The sequence below is a fragment of the Heloderma suspectum genome, chromosome 4 (genome assembly GCF_057233095.1).
Source record: "Heloderma suspectum isolate Gila_16-S chromosome 4, 16-S_ref, whole genome shotgun sequence".
NCBI lineage: Eukaryota > Metazoa > Chordata > Lepidosauria > Squamata > Helodermatidae > Heloderma > Heloderma suspectum.
In genome coordinates this window covers 97,976,662-97,993,024 of record NC_139461.1, presented here as the reverse complement: position 1 = coordinate 97,993,024, position 16,363 = coordinate 97,976,662, and the positions used below count along the sequence as shown (strand labels likewise).

At 42.2% G+C, this 16,363-nt stretch overlaps 1 protein-coding gene across 7 annotated transcripts in view; it reads right to left on the bottom strand.

Moving 5' to 3' along the window:
* The window catches only part of ZNF236 (zinc finger protein 236), a 107,282-nt gene that overhangs the window by 74,730 nt on the left and 16,189 nt on the right, over positions 1–16,363 (bottom strand). For 6 of the 7 annotated variants that reach the window (XR_014790193.1, XM_084850028.1, XM_084850033.1 and 3 more), the window contains exons 6-8: positions 15,380–15,552; positions 13,925–14,071; positions 11,896–11,967 (exon numbers count right to left, since the gene is read on the bottom strand). Coding sequence is in view for 6 of the 7 variants with exons in the window: in XM_084850028.1 (XP_084706154.1) it covers positions 11,896–11,967; positions 13,925–14,071; positions 15,380–15,552 (392 nt within the window). In the remaining variant the exon portion in view is untranslated. The other variant, XM_084850034.1, reaches the window with a different exon arrangement.

The window sequence follows — 16,363 nt, the reverse complement described above, 5'->3', positions numbered from 1 at the left end:
TAATCCACCATCTTTTTCTTGTTCCATCAAATGAATGCTTTGCAAGATGTATCGTAGACTCTGTTTGTGAAATTGCTTCCTGGATGCCAGTAATGTATTGACAAGTTCCTACAGATAGCCATCTTTAGGAGGGATGTCTGCTCAGTTTCCAGGTGGCTAAGTGGAATTATGCTAAATGTGGGTGATGGAGTGGGCCTTGTGAGAGCAGGTCATTCTTGGAAGTAGGAACCAGGGGGATGGTGATGCAAGTTGGGGAATCTCTGAGAAACACTGATGTCATGGCCAGCATGGTGCCACCAGTATCATTGAAAGCCTGCTCTGAGCAAATATTGTGCAGGACCCTGAAGTTTTGCTGTGTCAGAGGGAAGGCGTTTAACAGATCTGAGGGCTAGCTCAATGAGAGAGCATATTTCATTTCTGCTCCCTCTGTCTGGTATCTTGAGGGAAAAAAACAACTCTTGCAAAGCAAGGTGAACAGATCCATTGTGGGTGACAGATCCAACTGCTTCTGAATCATTGAGAACTTTTATGCTGTGAGTTACCTCTTGTTTTGACCATGAACCCTGGACAATCCAAATCTCCATAGTGAAGGTTTATGCTTCACTATGGAGACAAGAAAAGCCCCTTGGTGAAGGGCTCCTCAGATGGTAGCCAGAGTCTCCATGAAGCATTTGTGATGCCTTACAAATTTGTTGAGACATGTAAGATCTATAATCACACACCAATCCGCTCCCTTCTTTGGGACCACAAAGATAGGTTGCTACCTGTAACTGTAGTTTCGAAGAACTACAGTTACTGGTAGCAACTGTCTTCTTCATGGTCTCTATGCATCACATATGGGTGAGTAGCAAGCTAACTTACTATGTGGTGAGTTGGTGTCCTATTACAAAATAGAAGAAAGGATGGCATGACCAAAGACACAGTCAGCTCTAGCCTGAACATCCAGTCTGTAATGTCTGGATAGACCGTGTTGACCAGGCTGCAACGTGGCACAGTTCAGGGATAGCAACCCCCCTATCAAATGTGACCAACATTGCTTCTGTATGAGTAGAGTGAGCTTGGACTGGGGCAGACAGTTTGAGTCCAGCCCACCGATATGATAGTTTAATAGTTTTTACAACCCAGGACGCAAAGTGCTGAAACGAGAGAGGCTGGCCTTTGCACTTGCCATCATAGCAGACAAAGACGTGAGCTGAAAGCCGGAATTGTTCAGTCCTCAATTTATAAATGGGCAGGGCACAACTGACAGCAAGGGTGTGCAGAGTCAATTCTAAGTGGCATTAGATGGGGGAAGTAAAGAAAGCAGGCTAAACAATGTCCTGATTTAAATGAAAGTGCAACACAACTTTTGGCATAAAAGTAGGATCAAGTTGGAGCACCACTTTGTCTCAGTGGAAATTGAGATAGGGCTGGTCTACTCTGAGTACACAGAGTTCACAAGCCCGTCACTCAGACTTGACAGCCACCAAGAACACAATCTTCCATAAAAGTAGGTGCGGGTCTGTAGTTGCCAATGGCTTAGAAGTCTTGGATGAAAGCAACTTAAGCACCACAGACATGCTCCAGCTAGGTACTGAAGAGCGAGTTGGTGGTGCAAATTCCTGATCCCTTTAAAAATCTTTTCGCTGTCGGATACAAGAAAACTAAAACCTCCTCAACAGGTGGGTGAAAAGCAGAGACACGCCATTATGTGGAGGTCTGGATGCCGAATCCAGCCATTCTCCCTGGTGAGGAGTGATGGATGCGACAGCAGGCAATGGTACCGACCTCACACCATCCCTAGCAGTGCCACCACCGAAATATGAGAGTACCATCAGCCACAATTTTTGCCAGAACCCTGGCGATCAGCGGGAATGGCAGGAAGAGGTAGAACAATGCTCCCTTCCACTTCAGAACAAAGGCATCCTCCCAGGACCCTTTGCTGCAGCCCGCACAACTGCAGAAGATCTGGGACACAGCATGGCCCAGAGTAGGGAACAGGTCCACACCTGGTGAGCCCCAATTCTGAAATAGATTCCTCAGAACCAACCTGTTCAGCTCCCATTCCTGGGAAGCATAGTGTAGCTGAGGTGGTCTGCTAGGACATTGTTCATGCCAGCCAGGGGGTTGCGACCAGTCCAATCCGACACGGTAGGCAACAGTAAAAAATCTCTAACATGAGATCGAGGAGTGGAAGCGATCTCGTATCCCCTTCCTTGTTTAGGTATGCAACCACTGTGGTACTGTCCTAGGTGACCTGGACCAGTCTGCCCACCAGGTCCAATTCGAATGCTCGAATGGCCTTTTCCACTGCCCTGAGGTCTAGGAAATAACTTTGAACGGAAGAATAAAATCTCAGCATTTTGATGAAAAAAACACTCTCAGTATTAACTGAGGCAGGATAAGTTCTCTTGCAAGGCTACCACAATGGCAGTTGCAAGAGAACTGAGGGAATAAGCGGGAACCCGCTAGGGACGTGTGCACTGGGACAGTGGAGGAAGGGTCTCCACCAAAACTCCTCAGCTATAGAAGTTTCTGAAATCATATGTGTGATGCATAGAGACCATGAAGAAGAATGAACAGACACCAGAGAAACTTTGATTGGGATAGACTGGTTCTATTGCCTCTATCTCTAGCAAGCGGACAATGGCCAGTTCTATGACTCTTTGTTTCTCAGGGGAGCAAGAGGTAAGGGATGGGCAGAACTGGTCCTGTGGGATCCTTAGCAGCTCTATACTGTATCCATCTCTGATGGTTTGTAGGACCCATTGGTCTGACATTAAGGCCTCCCAAGAGCATAGAAAAATTGTACTTAATCTAGAGTAACATTTATTGATTAGATTTATTCAATCGCACTATCCACCTATCAGGCACTTGGAGCAATGTACAATAAAACATTAAAACTTCATATAAAACCCAAGGAATAAAGGAACAGACTCATACAATAAAATGTGTGAGCAGCATCAAAATTAAAGAGCAGCAACACATTGAACATTAAAAGCCTGACTGAACAGAACAGTCTTTGCTGCCTGTCTAAAGGAGAGTAAGGAATTAGATGTTCTAACCACAATGAGGAAGTTCTCGCAAGAACTGAGATAGTATAAGCTGCTTGCAAGGCAGGTGTGGCTGCCTCATGGGCTTTTTTTTTTTCAGAACTAAGTCCGAGTGTCTCTCACCCAAGTCCCTCAAAGGGGTGTCTCCATCCTTAGGTCCTATAACCCTGATAATAAGGTAGCAGCATCCACTAAAGAAACCTTAATGTTCTCCATAGCAAGTTGTTCTAACATATAAACAAACTGTTACAAATTTTACCATTTAGAGATGCAGCCCATTCATATTTAACTATGTCATTAATGGGTACTGGAAAAGGCATGGCTTTCTGAGGGGTTCTGGTGTCTGGAAAAACTAATGCTCCTCTAGTCACTGAAGATGCTGAGACTTGAGTGGGAAGATAAAAACTTATAGAAGGCACAGACTTGGAGAATATAAGTAAAAAGTCAACATCATTAAAACTACCTAGAATTATGAAATCAACTGATCCATCAGACCACTTTCCTTCCTCACGATCTGTGGGGCCAGGAGAGGATGGGTCCCGATTAACTGTCTCCTGGTCACTATGTCACAATGGTGGTCTGTAGCTATGGACTCTTCACAGATTTTGAGTGGGAAGAGCTTTGGATTTAGAAAAAAAAGCCCCTTGAGAGAAGATATGGGTCCAGGGATCCATAGTCAGATTCTCAGAGGAGTAGTGCTGAGATGCTGAAGGCTGCTTGGACTTTGACAGGGTCCTGACCCCTTCCCCCATTACTACTAAGAGGAGGGAATGAATTGGAGAAAGAGGAGAAAACATGCCTGCCCTGTTTATAAGAGCATTTAGATTTCCCCCCTTTTTTGAAGCTCTCACGAAATACCAGCAGTGATTACTTCATTTATTTTCTGTACCAAGTCGTTTTGGAAAAAGAATAAGGGAAAATCAGATGGAGATTTCCCAGAAAAATCTTCAGGGTAGCCCTTACCCAGTCCAGAGGGGGTTGGAAAATTAGTGTTGCATCAACATTTTGCTCAAAAACTTCCTTGTTGACTGAGCAGAACTTGATTAGTTATTTTGTGCCATCTGCTGGCTGGAATGAGGCATACTGTTCATTCCTCTCACAAGCAACAGCACCACTTTTGCAGAGTCCTGAGAGTTAGGGCAGGCTCCAGAAATGGTGGTCTCTTTGAGGAACAATAAACTTCAACCATCCAATGTTGAGGGTGCCCCGGCTAGGCAGATTAAGTTTACGCAATTACAGCAGCCAGGATTAGAGGGGTCTATTAATGAGCAGCTAGGACTCTCATCTCAATTAATTGGTTACACTCACAGAGGGATGACTCACAGCAGGAGTTTGCCTTGCAACTTGCGTCCTGGTGAATCTAATGAACTTTGCTTTTTTATTAGCACTTTGCTGGAAGACACAGAAGAGAAGCAAAGAGAAGAGACTACTAAAAGAGGAAAGGTTCTTTTTTTTTAGGAAAAAGGGGCAAAGAGGAAAAGTAGTGAAGGAAAAGAGCACAGAAGTAAGATTATGCTTTTGGGGAATAGGGAGGTGGAGTTAGGAGGGCCTGTGTTAAGCAAAATAGAGGAAAGGTGCCTAGCTTCCATTCCAAACAAAAGCAAGAAACAAAACGGAGGAGGGGCTAACAAGGGGGAAAAAACAGTAAAAGGAACTATGTCACATGATTCCTGCCTTTCAAGCAATAGAAGGACACATACTCCATAGTGGATGTTCCCATACCAAACAGCCCGCCCAGCCCGCCCATGAAGCAGAGTGAGGCACCTGCATCAAGTGGCAGAGCAGGAGGAGCAGCGAATTGCGCCACTCCCACTTCCCCACCAGGAGCGCGTGCTGCTGCAGCCTCCAGTGAGTGCTCTGGAGAGCCCCGCCAGCTGTTCTCCTACTGTGGCATTTGCTGTAGCAAGAGAGTGGTGGGTGGCCCTGTTTTCTAGAGAAGCCCCCACCCTCTCCTTCCAGCTGCATAGCTCTTGCAAGAGCTTGCCTGGGTTTCATGAGACCCATGCAAACTCCCACAGCCACTTGTTCCAGCTGCAAGGCTCTCTCTAGAGCCGACATGGCAGTGGCAAAGGTAAAGGGGGGGGGGCAGGATAGGGGGCTGAGACAGCACAATGCATCAGCATGTCTTCTCTCTCATCTCCGGCGGCAAGAAACCTTGCACTAGCCCTGCCAAACAGAATACTGCACTCTCCTTTTATTAAAAAGAATTATTTGTCCCTATTTTAACACAAGTTAACATGAATAAAATTTACAAACCCAAATAAAATTTTATAAAAGCTATCATGAACTTAAAATTCTGAACCTTCTTGGCAAGGTGCAGTATTTCCCTTTTAATTTTTCCCTAGCATCAATTAGTACAAATAGAAAACATGCAGTCTTTGCATTTAGATAAGTTTCATGGACAGACCTCCCCACATCTTTCTCTAATATCCGACCCAAGGATTGATCCCTAATAACTATATACAAAGGATAATATATATTAATAAGTAAAAGGTCTTCCACCTCTTCTAAATACAAGCACAAGTGTCTAAACTGGATTACTGAAACATGCTCTCTGTGGGGCTGCCTTTGAAGACTGTTCAGAAATTTCAGCTTGTACAAAATGGTGTTGCAAGAGTTCTGTCTGGTACAAATTTGCTGGAGCATGTTACTCCACTGTTGTGCTACCTGCACTGGCTTCCAGTTTGTTTCTGGCTGCAACTCAAAGTGCTGGCTATTCCCCTTTAAGACCTAAACACTTTATTACCGCAGTACCTAAACAACTCCCCTTCATGGATCACTGCCTTGTTGTGGCAAAGGGGCTTGCGTAACTCAGTGAAGCCATAAGCTATGCTGTGCAGGGCCACCCAAGATGGACAGGTCATGGCGGAGAGTTCTGACAAAATGTGGTCCACTGGAGAAGGAAATGGCAACCCCCTCCAGTATTCTTGCCAAGAAAACCCCATGGAACGTATCACAAGGCTAAAAGAGATGACACCGGAAGATGAGCCCCTCAGGTCGGAAGGTGTCCAATATACTACTGGGGAAGAGCAGAGGGTATTTCCAAGTAGTGCCAGAAAGAGTGAAGCAGCTGGGCCAAACCCGAAAGGACACTCAACTGTGGATGTGTCTGGTGGTGAAAAGAAATCCGATGCTGTAAAGAACAATATTGGTTAGGAACCTGGAATGTAAGAACAATGAATCAAGGTAAGCTGGAGGTGGTCAAACATGAGATGGCAAGACTGAACATCAACATCTTGGGAATCAGTGAACTAAAATGGACAGGCATGGGCGAATTTAATTCAGGTGACCATCATATCTACTACTGTGGCCAAGAATCCCTTAGAAGAAATGGAGTAGCACTCATAGTCAACAAAAGGGTGGGAAAAGCAGTACTGGGGTACAATCTCAAAAACGACAGAATGATCTCAGTACGAATCCAAGGCAAACCATTCAACATCACAGTAATTCAAGTCTATGCCCCAACCACTGAGGCCGAAGAAGCTGAGGTTGATCGGTTCTATGAAGACCTATAACACCTTCTAGAACTAACACCAAAAAAAGATGTCCTCTTCATCAAAGGGGATTGGAATGCTAAAGTAGGAAGTCAAGAAATCACCGGGATAACAGGCAAGCATGGCCTTGGTGTACAAAATGAAGCAGGACAAAAGCTAATAGAGTTTTGCCAAGAGAACACGCTGATCATAGCAAACACTCTTTTCCAACAGCACAAGAGGCGACTCTACACATGGACATCACCAGATGGTCAATATCGAAATCAGATTGATTATGTCCTTTGCAGCCAAAGATGGAGAAGCTCTATACAGTCAGTAAAAACAAGACCTGGTGCTGACTGTGGCTCAGATCATTAGCGTCTTCTTGCAAAATTTCAGCTTCAATTGAAGAACGTAGGGAAAACTACTAAACCATTCAGGTATGACCTAAATCATATCCCTGATGAATATACAGTGGAGGTGAGGAATAGATTTCAGGGATTAGACCTGATAGACAGAGTGCCTGAGGAACTATGGACGGAGGTCCATAACATTGTTCAGGAGGCAGCAACGAAATCCATCCCAAAGAAAAAGAAATGCAAGAAAGCCAAGTGGCTGTCTGCGGAGGCTTTACAAGTAGCTGAGGAAAGAAGGGAAGCGAAAAGCAAGGGAGAAAGGGGAAGATATATCCAACTGAATGCAGAGTTCCAGAAAATAGCAAGGAGAGATAAGAAGGCCTTCTTAAATGAACAATGCAAAGAAATCGAGGAAAACAACAGAATGGGAAAGACTAGAGATCTCTTCAAGAAAATCGGAGATCTCAAGGGAACGTTTTGTGCAAAGACGGGCATGATAAAGGACAAAGAAGGCAGAGACCTAACAGAAGCAGATGAGATTAAGAAGAGGTGGCAAGAATACACAGAAGAACTATACAGGAAAGATCTGAATGTCCCTGATAGCCATGATAGTGCGGTCACTGAACTTGAGCCGGACATCCTAGAGAGTGAAGTCAAGTGGGCCTTAGGAAGTAACAACAAAGCTAGCGGAGATGACAGTATTCCAGCTGAGCTATTTAAAATCCTAAAAGATGATGCTGTTAAAGTGCTGCACACAATATGCCAACACATTTGGAACACTCAACAGTGGCCGCAAGACTGGAAAAGGTCAGTTTACATTCCAATTCCAAAGAAGGGCAACGCCAAAGAGTGTTCAAACTACCGCACAATTGCGCTCATTTCACATGCCAGCAAGGTGATGCTCAAAATCCTACAAGCTAGGCTTCAGCAGTATGTGAACCGAGAACTACCGGAAGTACAAGCTGGGTTTCGAAGAGGCAGAGGAACTAGAGATCAAATCGCCAACGTTCGCTGGATCATGGAGAAAGCAAGAGAATTCCAGAAAAACATCTATTTCTGCTTCATTGACTACGCTAAAGCCTGTGATTGTGTGGATCACAACAAACTGTGGCAAATTCTTAAAGTGATGGGAATACCAGACCACCTTACCTGTCTCCTGAGAAACCTGTACGAGGGACAAGAAGCAACAGTAAGAACCAGACATGGAACAACCAATTGGTTCAAAATTGGGAAAGGAGTACGACAAGGCTGCATATTGTCACCCTGCTTATTTAACTTATATGCAGAGTACATCATGAGAAATGCCGGGTTGGATGAATCACAGGTCGGAATTAAGATTGCCGGGAGAATTATCAACAACCTCCGATATGCAGACGATACCACCCTAATGGCAGAAAGCGAAGAGGATCTAAAGAGCCTCTTGTTGAGGGTGAAAGTGGAGAGTGCAAAAGCTGGTTTGAAACTCAACATTAAAAAAACGAAGATCATGGCATCTGGCCCCATCACTTCCTGGTGTATAGAAGGGGAAGAAATGGAAGCTGTGACAGATTTTATTTTCTTGGGCTCCAAGATCACCGCAGACGGTGACTGTAGCCATGAAATTAAAAGACTCTTGCTCCTTGGGAGGAAAGCTATGGCCAACCTAGACAGCATAGTAAGAAGCAGAGACATCACCTTGCCGACAAAGGTCCGTCTAATCAAAGCTATGGTTTTCCCAGTAGTAATGTATGGCTGTGAGAGCTGGACTATAAGGAAGGCTGAGCGCCGAAGAATTGATGCTTTCGAACTGTGGTGCTGGAGAAGACTCTTACGAGTCTCCTGGACTGCAAGGGGGTCCAATCTGTCAATCCTAAAGGAAATCAACCCTGAGTGCTCATTGGAAGGACAGATACTGAAGCTGAAGCTCAAATATTTTGGCCACCTAATGCAAAGAGAAAACTCCCTGGAAAAGACCCTGATGCTGGGAAAGACTGAAGGCAAAAGGAGAAGGGGACGGCAGAGGATGAGATGGCTGGATAGCATCACTGATGCAATGAGTATGAACTTGAGCACGCTCCGGGAGAGAGCGCAGGACAGGAAGGCCTGGCATGCTATGGTCCATGAGGTCACGAAGAGTCGGACACGACTGAACGACTGAACAACAAAAACAACAACAACAACAACCTAAACAACTGCTTCACCCATATGAATCTGTCCATTCACCAAGATCATCCGGTTAGGCACTTCTGCGTGTCCTGCCAGCATCTGAGGTATGACTGACCGGGATGCATGAGAGGGACTTTTCAGTCATGGCACACAGAATGTGAAACTCTGTTAGCCAGGAAGTTTGTTTGGCCCCCTCTTTACCAGTGAACTAAAGCCTCAAAGCATTAGGTCTGTCTGTGATTTAAAGAATTGGTTCACTGGTTAACGTTATGTTGCCCTGTAGTTTTTTATTTGTCTAATATTGGTGTCTGTTTAAATTGTTTTTTATTGTTTAATTATTTCAGTTGTGCACGTTGCCTCCATGCTTCCTTAAGTCCAGGAGTATGTCTGTCCAGCATAGGCAGGTGTGTCCATTCCTAGAGAGTACAGAGGTGGCCATGGTGACTCATGCCTTAGTAACTGCTCATTTGGAGTACTTGAACATACACTATGAGCGTATGGCCTTAAAACAAGTGTGGGCAACTTAGGAACATAGGAAGCTGCCTTATACCAAGTCAGACCATTGGTCCATTGAGCCCAGTATTGTCGATGCTGACTGGCAGCAGCTCTCCAGGGTTTCAGGCAGGAGTTTTTCCAGCCCTTCCTGGAGATGCTGGGGATTGAACCTGGGACCGTCTGCATGCAAGCAGGTGCTGTACAACTGAGCCACAGCCCCACCCCCCAACTTCTGGCCCTCCAGATGTTGTTGGCCTGAAACTCCCAGTATCCCTTCACCATTAGCTATCAGGTAGAGCTGATGTGAACTGCATTCCAACAATATCTGATGGGCCACAAGTTACTGAAATGTCAGCTAGTTCAAATCCTGCTGCTGAAGTTCTGACAGGGGTCAATCCACTAGATCATTTGATTCACTAGTTCCAATTACACTGACTACAGATCCATTTCCAGGCTCAATTAAAGGTACTTTTTTATTAGCTTTAAAGTCCTAAATGGTTTGTGGCCAGGATACCTACAGAATACCTCTTCCTGTATGAGTCTGCCCATTCCTTAAGTTCAGCTGAAGAATCTCTCTTTGTATCCTGCCTGTACCTGAGACACATTTGGCAGCAACACTCAAGAGTGCCTTCTTGTGACCACATCCAGTTTATGGATTCCTCTACCCCAGGAGATCCATCAAGCACCCTCTTTAATAATATTTCAATGCCTTGTGAATGCACATTTATTCCCGTAAGAGTTCTTTAAATTCTTCTGGTTAATTTAGTGGTATTTTATCTGCTATTTCCATCTGCTTTCAGTTTATTTTTTCCAATCCAGATTTTTTAATATTGATTTTGTATTTCATATTGTTGGCAGCCTTGGCAATCTTCTGGAGATAAGGAAAGGTAAAAATTTACTTAAATAAATATATACATAGATGCAAGCCTAAAGCCCCCTTGGGCACAATATTTAGCTGATTCATTCTCTGGATCCTTTCCTTTAAAGTCTGTGCCCAAGAAACAGGTTCACAAACGTAAAGCCTGAAGAAATATATGGGAGGTTCTGCAAACTTAACAAAATCTGAAAAATAAAAGACAATTAACAAAAATTTGTAGAATGTCCTGTAAGAACCATGAACCCTTGAACAAATCTGTTCTAGCCATATCTTATGCCAAGACTAGATGTGGGACTGGATTGCCTGAATTGCTTCTTTGCCTGAATTTTGTCTTACACTACAAAGGTTCAACCATGTACTTTCTGGACTTAGGATGGCTCACTGTTAGCAAGGTTTCAGAAGTCCTAGTTTAGTTACCACTATAGATTTTTACTGACGGAAGCCCACTTCTAGCAAAGAGCAGTCCTACCCACATTTTAGCAGAATTCAGATAAGGTGTGTGTGGGGGAGAGACTTCTTCAGGAAGATGAACACTGATTAATAATGAACCTTGATTACTTATGCTAAGTAAATCTCTAGCCTGAAAGACTAGCTGGTTTCTGAATATAAAATGTCTGGGATAAATATGTATGAAATGGAACTTGCAAGCCTGCTGTAGTAATTATATTTCCAAGGTACTATAAATGAAACATCCTGGACAAAATAAATCTGAAGTACGTTCATCTCTTTTGTGCATCCATATTAGCCTGCTTTTCCCTTTGGCAACCTAATTTATCCTACAAAAGAAGGCCAATTGATTAAATATTTGAAGAATAACCACAAAACATATTAAATATTCAAGAGGCAATAAGATACATTTCAACACTATGGCTAAAATTTATAAGTATAATTTTTATTATAAAAATATTCTGCTTCAAGGAGCCACATACAAACACATAGGACTATATTTTTCAAGAGTTTTTAAAAGAAAGATACACCTGTTTTGTACATTACTAAGTCTCTGTATTAAACTGCTATGAATAATGGCAATGCTCTCCTACTAGTATACTGGCCACAACCCAGAGACGCTCTGGACATTCTTTTTCATCTGCATGAGGACCACCCTCCTATTCAACTGCCACATATATTACTAGTTCTGACAGCACTAGCCACCTACTGGACTGGATTCAGCCCCTTTCTAAGTAGGCGATCAGTAGTCAGAGGTGGCCATGTTGATCACCTGTTCATTACTACACATGCAATGCAAGCACTCTCTGCACAACTTAGTTACTCGATTAGGGCATTCTTTTTCCACTGCAATCATCATCCAGCACTCTTCAAAGCTGCACAAAGATTACTCATATTGGATAACGGCAACAGGGTCCCAAATTGAAAAAACACAGAAAGGTCTCTAAAGTCTCTCTGAGATTATTACATCTCCTTAACACATACAGTGAGGTGGAAAGTTCTTCAAACAGATACCTGTGAGTTCATACTATGACAATGACACACAATTAAGCTAAGAATTGAATACTCACGTTCTTCCATTTATTATCAGTAGGCTGCAACAAATTAACTGTTGCTAATGTCAGAGGCTGAGCCACAGAATCCTATGGAAAAAGAACAATAGAGGTATTAACTTATTGCACAAAAAAAAATATTAAAGTTTTAAAGGTAAATTAGGATCATGTTAGGGTAACTCAGCTGCAGCACTTTATAGAAGTTATCTAATTTTAGAGGACCTTTTTCAAATGTATAGGTTGGTGGCAAATTATAACAACTGTATTGTAAATACATTAACCCTCCATCAGTAGAAAAAATTACTGTATCAACCCAGTTTGGGAGTCAAATGTATCCCAAGAAAGCAATAAGAAGAAAAGACCTGGGGGCTGGTATTATGCATTACACCATTTACAAGTTTAAAAAATTGCCCCTTCATTAAGCACTTTCCTTTTCCAGTAAAACCATATAGTTGCGAAGTGGTCATTGGGGTCATTAAAACCGCACAATGTAAAGTACGTAACACCTAAGACTCAGAATACAACTGGAATACATTAAACACTTTAAGAAGAAACACAAAATTTAAGAGCTTGTGTGGTGGTTACATGAGCTCATAAATCTGATTACAAGTGTTACAGACCTACAAGTAAAATAGTAAAATACTAGGTAGTTAGGTAAGCATAGGTGTCTATACCACCTTCAGTCATACTATAATAAAGAATTGTCTCAGGGTTAGATTTTTTTGCCTGAGATTATGCATCGAGGAAAAGAAAATCACTGTCCTTAGTTTCTTTGGTATATAACTAACAACTGTCAAATCTTTTTGAAAACCAAAATACTGCTGTTCACATGTCTGGATTTGCAGGCAAGGAACACTGAAGGAATTTCTGGTTCACTGGTTTTTTCAGTGTGCCAACCAGTGTGTCAGGTTTTTCTTCGCTAATTCCCTGGCTATTGGCACGCTTGTGAAAGACTTTGTAAATGTGTGTTAGTTTCTCAATGTTATAAAGTAACAAATATTCTGAATCTGAACTGAAGATCAAGGAAAAGGACTTGTGTAACTTCAGCACAATATTACTCTAATGATGAAAAATAACAGATTAAACTCTGTCCATGCTTTCAGGAAAGGTTTACCCTTAAAGTTGTTTTTAAAAAGTAATTGTGTTAATCCGTTGAAGCGAAAATGACAAGAGGCTCCCGCAGCACCTTAAAGACTAGCAAATGTACCTTGTCATGAGCTTTCAAAGGCAAGAGCCTACTTCATCAGGTATACAAAGTGAACCATTTAAGATATTGGATCTTCTATACACAGATGGATTTAGCAGGAGGGAAATCTGTTTTACAAGGCAAGTTTAAAAGGGAACACTGAAATGAATAAGAATTGCTCAAGAGCAGTGAGTTCCTGCAAATGCATCCATTTCAGAGGATTCTAAGGAGGAGAAATCCTTCGTGGATTTTGCCCCATCTAGAGAAATTAAAGATTACATGTTTTATTTTATTTATTTATTGGTTTTTAACTGCCTTTCACGTTAGATTGTCCTCCCAAGGCAGTTTACAATAATCAATAAAATAATATAATAAGATCATATGTTTATTTTACTAAAAACATAAGTAAAGAAAGCCATGCAAAATCAGACCAAAGGCTTATCTACTCCAGCATCCTGTTTCCCATAGTGGTGAATCAGCTGCTTGTGGGAATCCCACAAGTAGGATATGAGTGCAGTAGCACCCTCCCACTCATGTTCCCAGCAACTGATATACAGAGGCATACTGCACCTACTTACTAGTCATTCAAACGCACATATATGGGTTGAATCCAATGTTAGTTCTACTTTCAGTAGACCCGCTGAAATGAATGGGACTTGTATTAGCCATGACTAATTTCATTCATTTCAATGCATCTACTCTAAGTAACACTAACACTGAATTCAACCCATATACGTATATCTATCTATCCATCCATCCACCCACCCACCCACATGTGCGTGCGCACACAAAACATACAGAACTGGGCAAAGATATTTAACTCCTCCTTTTCACCAAAAGAAATTAGAATGTAAAGGTTACCGTTGTAATGTGAGATGTTTCCGTGGCAGAACTTGTTGTGTTTTGTGTACTACCCATATGCATCTTGCTGATATGAGTATTTAAGCTCCCTAAACTTTTGAAGATACAGCTACACTCTGTACAGTTATATGTAGGGCCATTCTTTACCTTTAGGAACAAAAGAGAAGAGGTAAAACTCAATCTTAAATCTTTGTAATTATAATAAAGAAATCGTTACTGTAGCACTTAAACACCCTTTTTGTTACCCAGCTGACAGAGCAGTCAAATTTGCATTATAGATGAACTCCAGCCAGAAAGGTCCAAAAAGGGTCAGCCATATCACTTAGCATGTTGTTTGCCATAACCATCCCAACATACCCAGTAAACCAAGGGACTCAGGGGGAAGGGGAAATCAGTTCTGCCAGAAGTTTCCGTTCTGCTGGCAGGCAGCCCCACCACTGAATCCAACCGAAAGAATATAAGGAGAAATGCATTGGGTTGGTGGTAGAGCCACCTGGGAGGTGGGCCCAGGGGACTGTAGCAGTATTATACACAGGGGGGTGGCACCAGAAATCCAAATATAACTAGTTTCTGACCTTCATCAGTAAAATCTAATTTTGCATGCTGCAGAAGAAACTAGACATATTTCTGTTCTTCAGTTAGTGATCTCAAGCACTATTACCTGTGAGATTTCATAGATAGTTGTTTTGGAATTGGAATGCCTTCTTCTCCTTGCATACCTTTTAAATTATTATTATTATTATTATTATTATTATTATTATTTCATCTCTATACTGCCCCATAGCCGAAGCTCTCTGGATGTTTACAACAATTCAATATATAAAGTACCTTTCACTTGTAAATCCCCATTATTCCTTCCCCTTTCATTGGACACCATCCCTCCTCTTCCTCTCTAAACCCTGTCCCATGATCACTGAGACTTCCTTACTACCTTCCACCAATGGTCCCAACTATGGTTGGAGATGGATGAAGGGCATACCCTGGCAGGCTGCCAGCAATCAGCAGAGCAGGCCCTTCTCCCTCCCCAAACATATCCAGGAGCATTAGAGAAAGGTGATTAATGGAGAGCAACTGTGAAGCTAATATGGAGTCTGACAAAGAAAGGACAAGTACTAGTAATTACTGGAGGGCTGCATTGAAACAAAGGAGATCTAATGAGGGATATGGAAGGGGCAGGAGTAAAAAGAAACGTGGAAGCACTTCCTTCCTTCCCAAAATATATCTTCATCCTATATGTAAAATTTCACAGGCAATCATCTAATTGCTGTGTAAGTTTGCTACAATTACCCCCAGGAACATCTATACATGCATCTAAAACAAAACAAGTATGCTTTTATGCCAGCTAGTATCAGCCCATACAACCAGTGGTACAAAAATTGTGGAAACACAGAAAATAGATACAAAAATCTTGATATAAAGTACTTGGCATTCATTGAAATCAACTGTGCAATTTACCTCCGAATGTACTCTCTGAACATGTGACTGAAGATTGCCTTTCTGAGAAAAGGCTGCAGGACAAAAGGCACAGGCATGGGGTTTTTCACCAGTGTGTTTAATCATATGGGTCTGTAATGCCCCCTTCTGATTAAACGCTTTTCCACATTCACTACATTTAAATGGCCTTTCACCTGAAAAAACAAATATATATATAAGACACAGAGATATGTTCTCATTAACAAGCAATACTAAAATAATGAAGATTTTATTTATTTATTTATTAAATTTCTATACCGCTCTCTGGGTGGTTCACAACAATAAACTATAAAATACAAGACGATAAAGTACAATATAAAATTTTTAAAGCTTAAAACTACAGTATAAAAAATAAAAATAAACAAATGGAACATAGCTGCAGTGCAAAGATTTAAAATACAATACCAAATTTATAACAGAAACTGAAAAACTAAAATGCCTGGGAATATAAAAAGGCCTTCACCTGGCACCGAAAAGAGCACAGTGTTAGCGCCAGGAAAGCCACTCTGTGAAGTTAATTCCACAACCAAGGTGCCACAGCAGAAAAAGCCCTCTTCCTAGTAGCCACTTAGTAGCTGAAGTTTATCTTAGGGTCGGGGCAGAGGTATATGGGAAGAGACAATCCTTCAGGTAACCTGGCCCCAAGCCATTTAGGGCTTTGAATATTAATACTAGTACTTTGAATCAGGCCTGGACATGGACTGGAAGCCTGGCATAATATGATCACATTGGCCAGTCCCTGTAAACAATATTGCTGCCCTATTTTGGACCAGCTGAAGTTTCCGAACCGTTTTCAAAGGCAGCTCCATGTAATCCAGTTAAAGTTATCAGAGCATGGATAATTGCAGCTAGGCTATCTCTATCCAGATAAGGATGTAGTTGGTATATTAGCCTCAGCTGATAAAAGGTGCTCCTTGTCCGCATCCTCGGGCCTCAACAACTTAAGCTCATCCAAAATAAAACTGA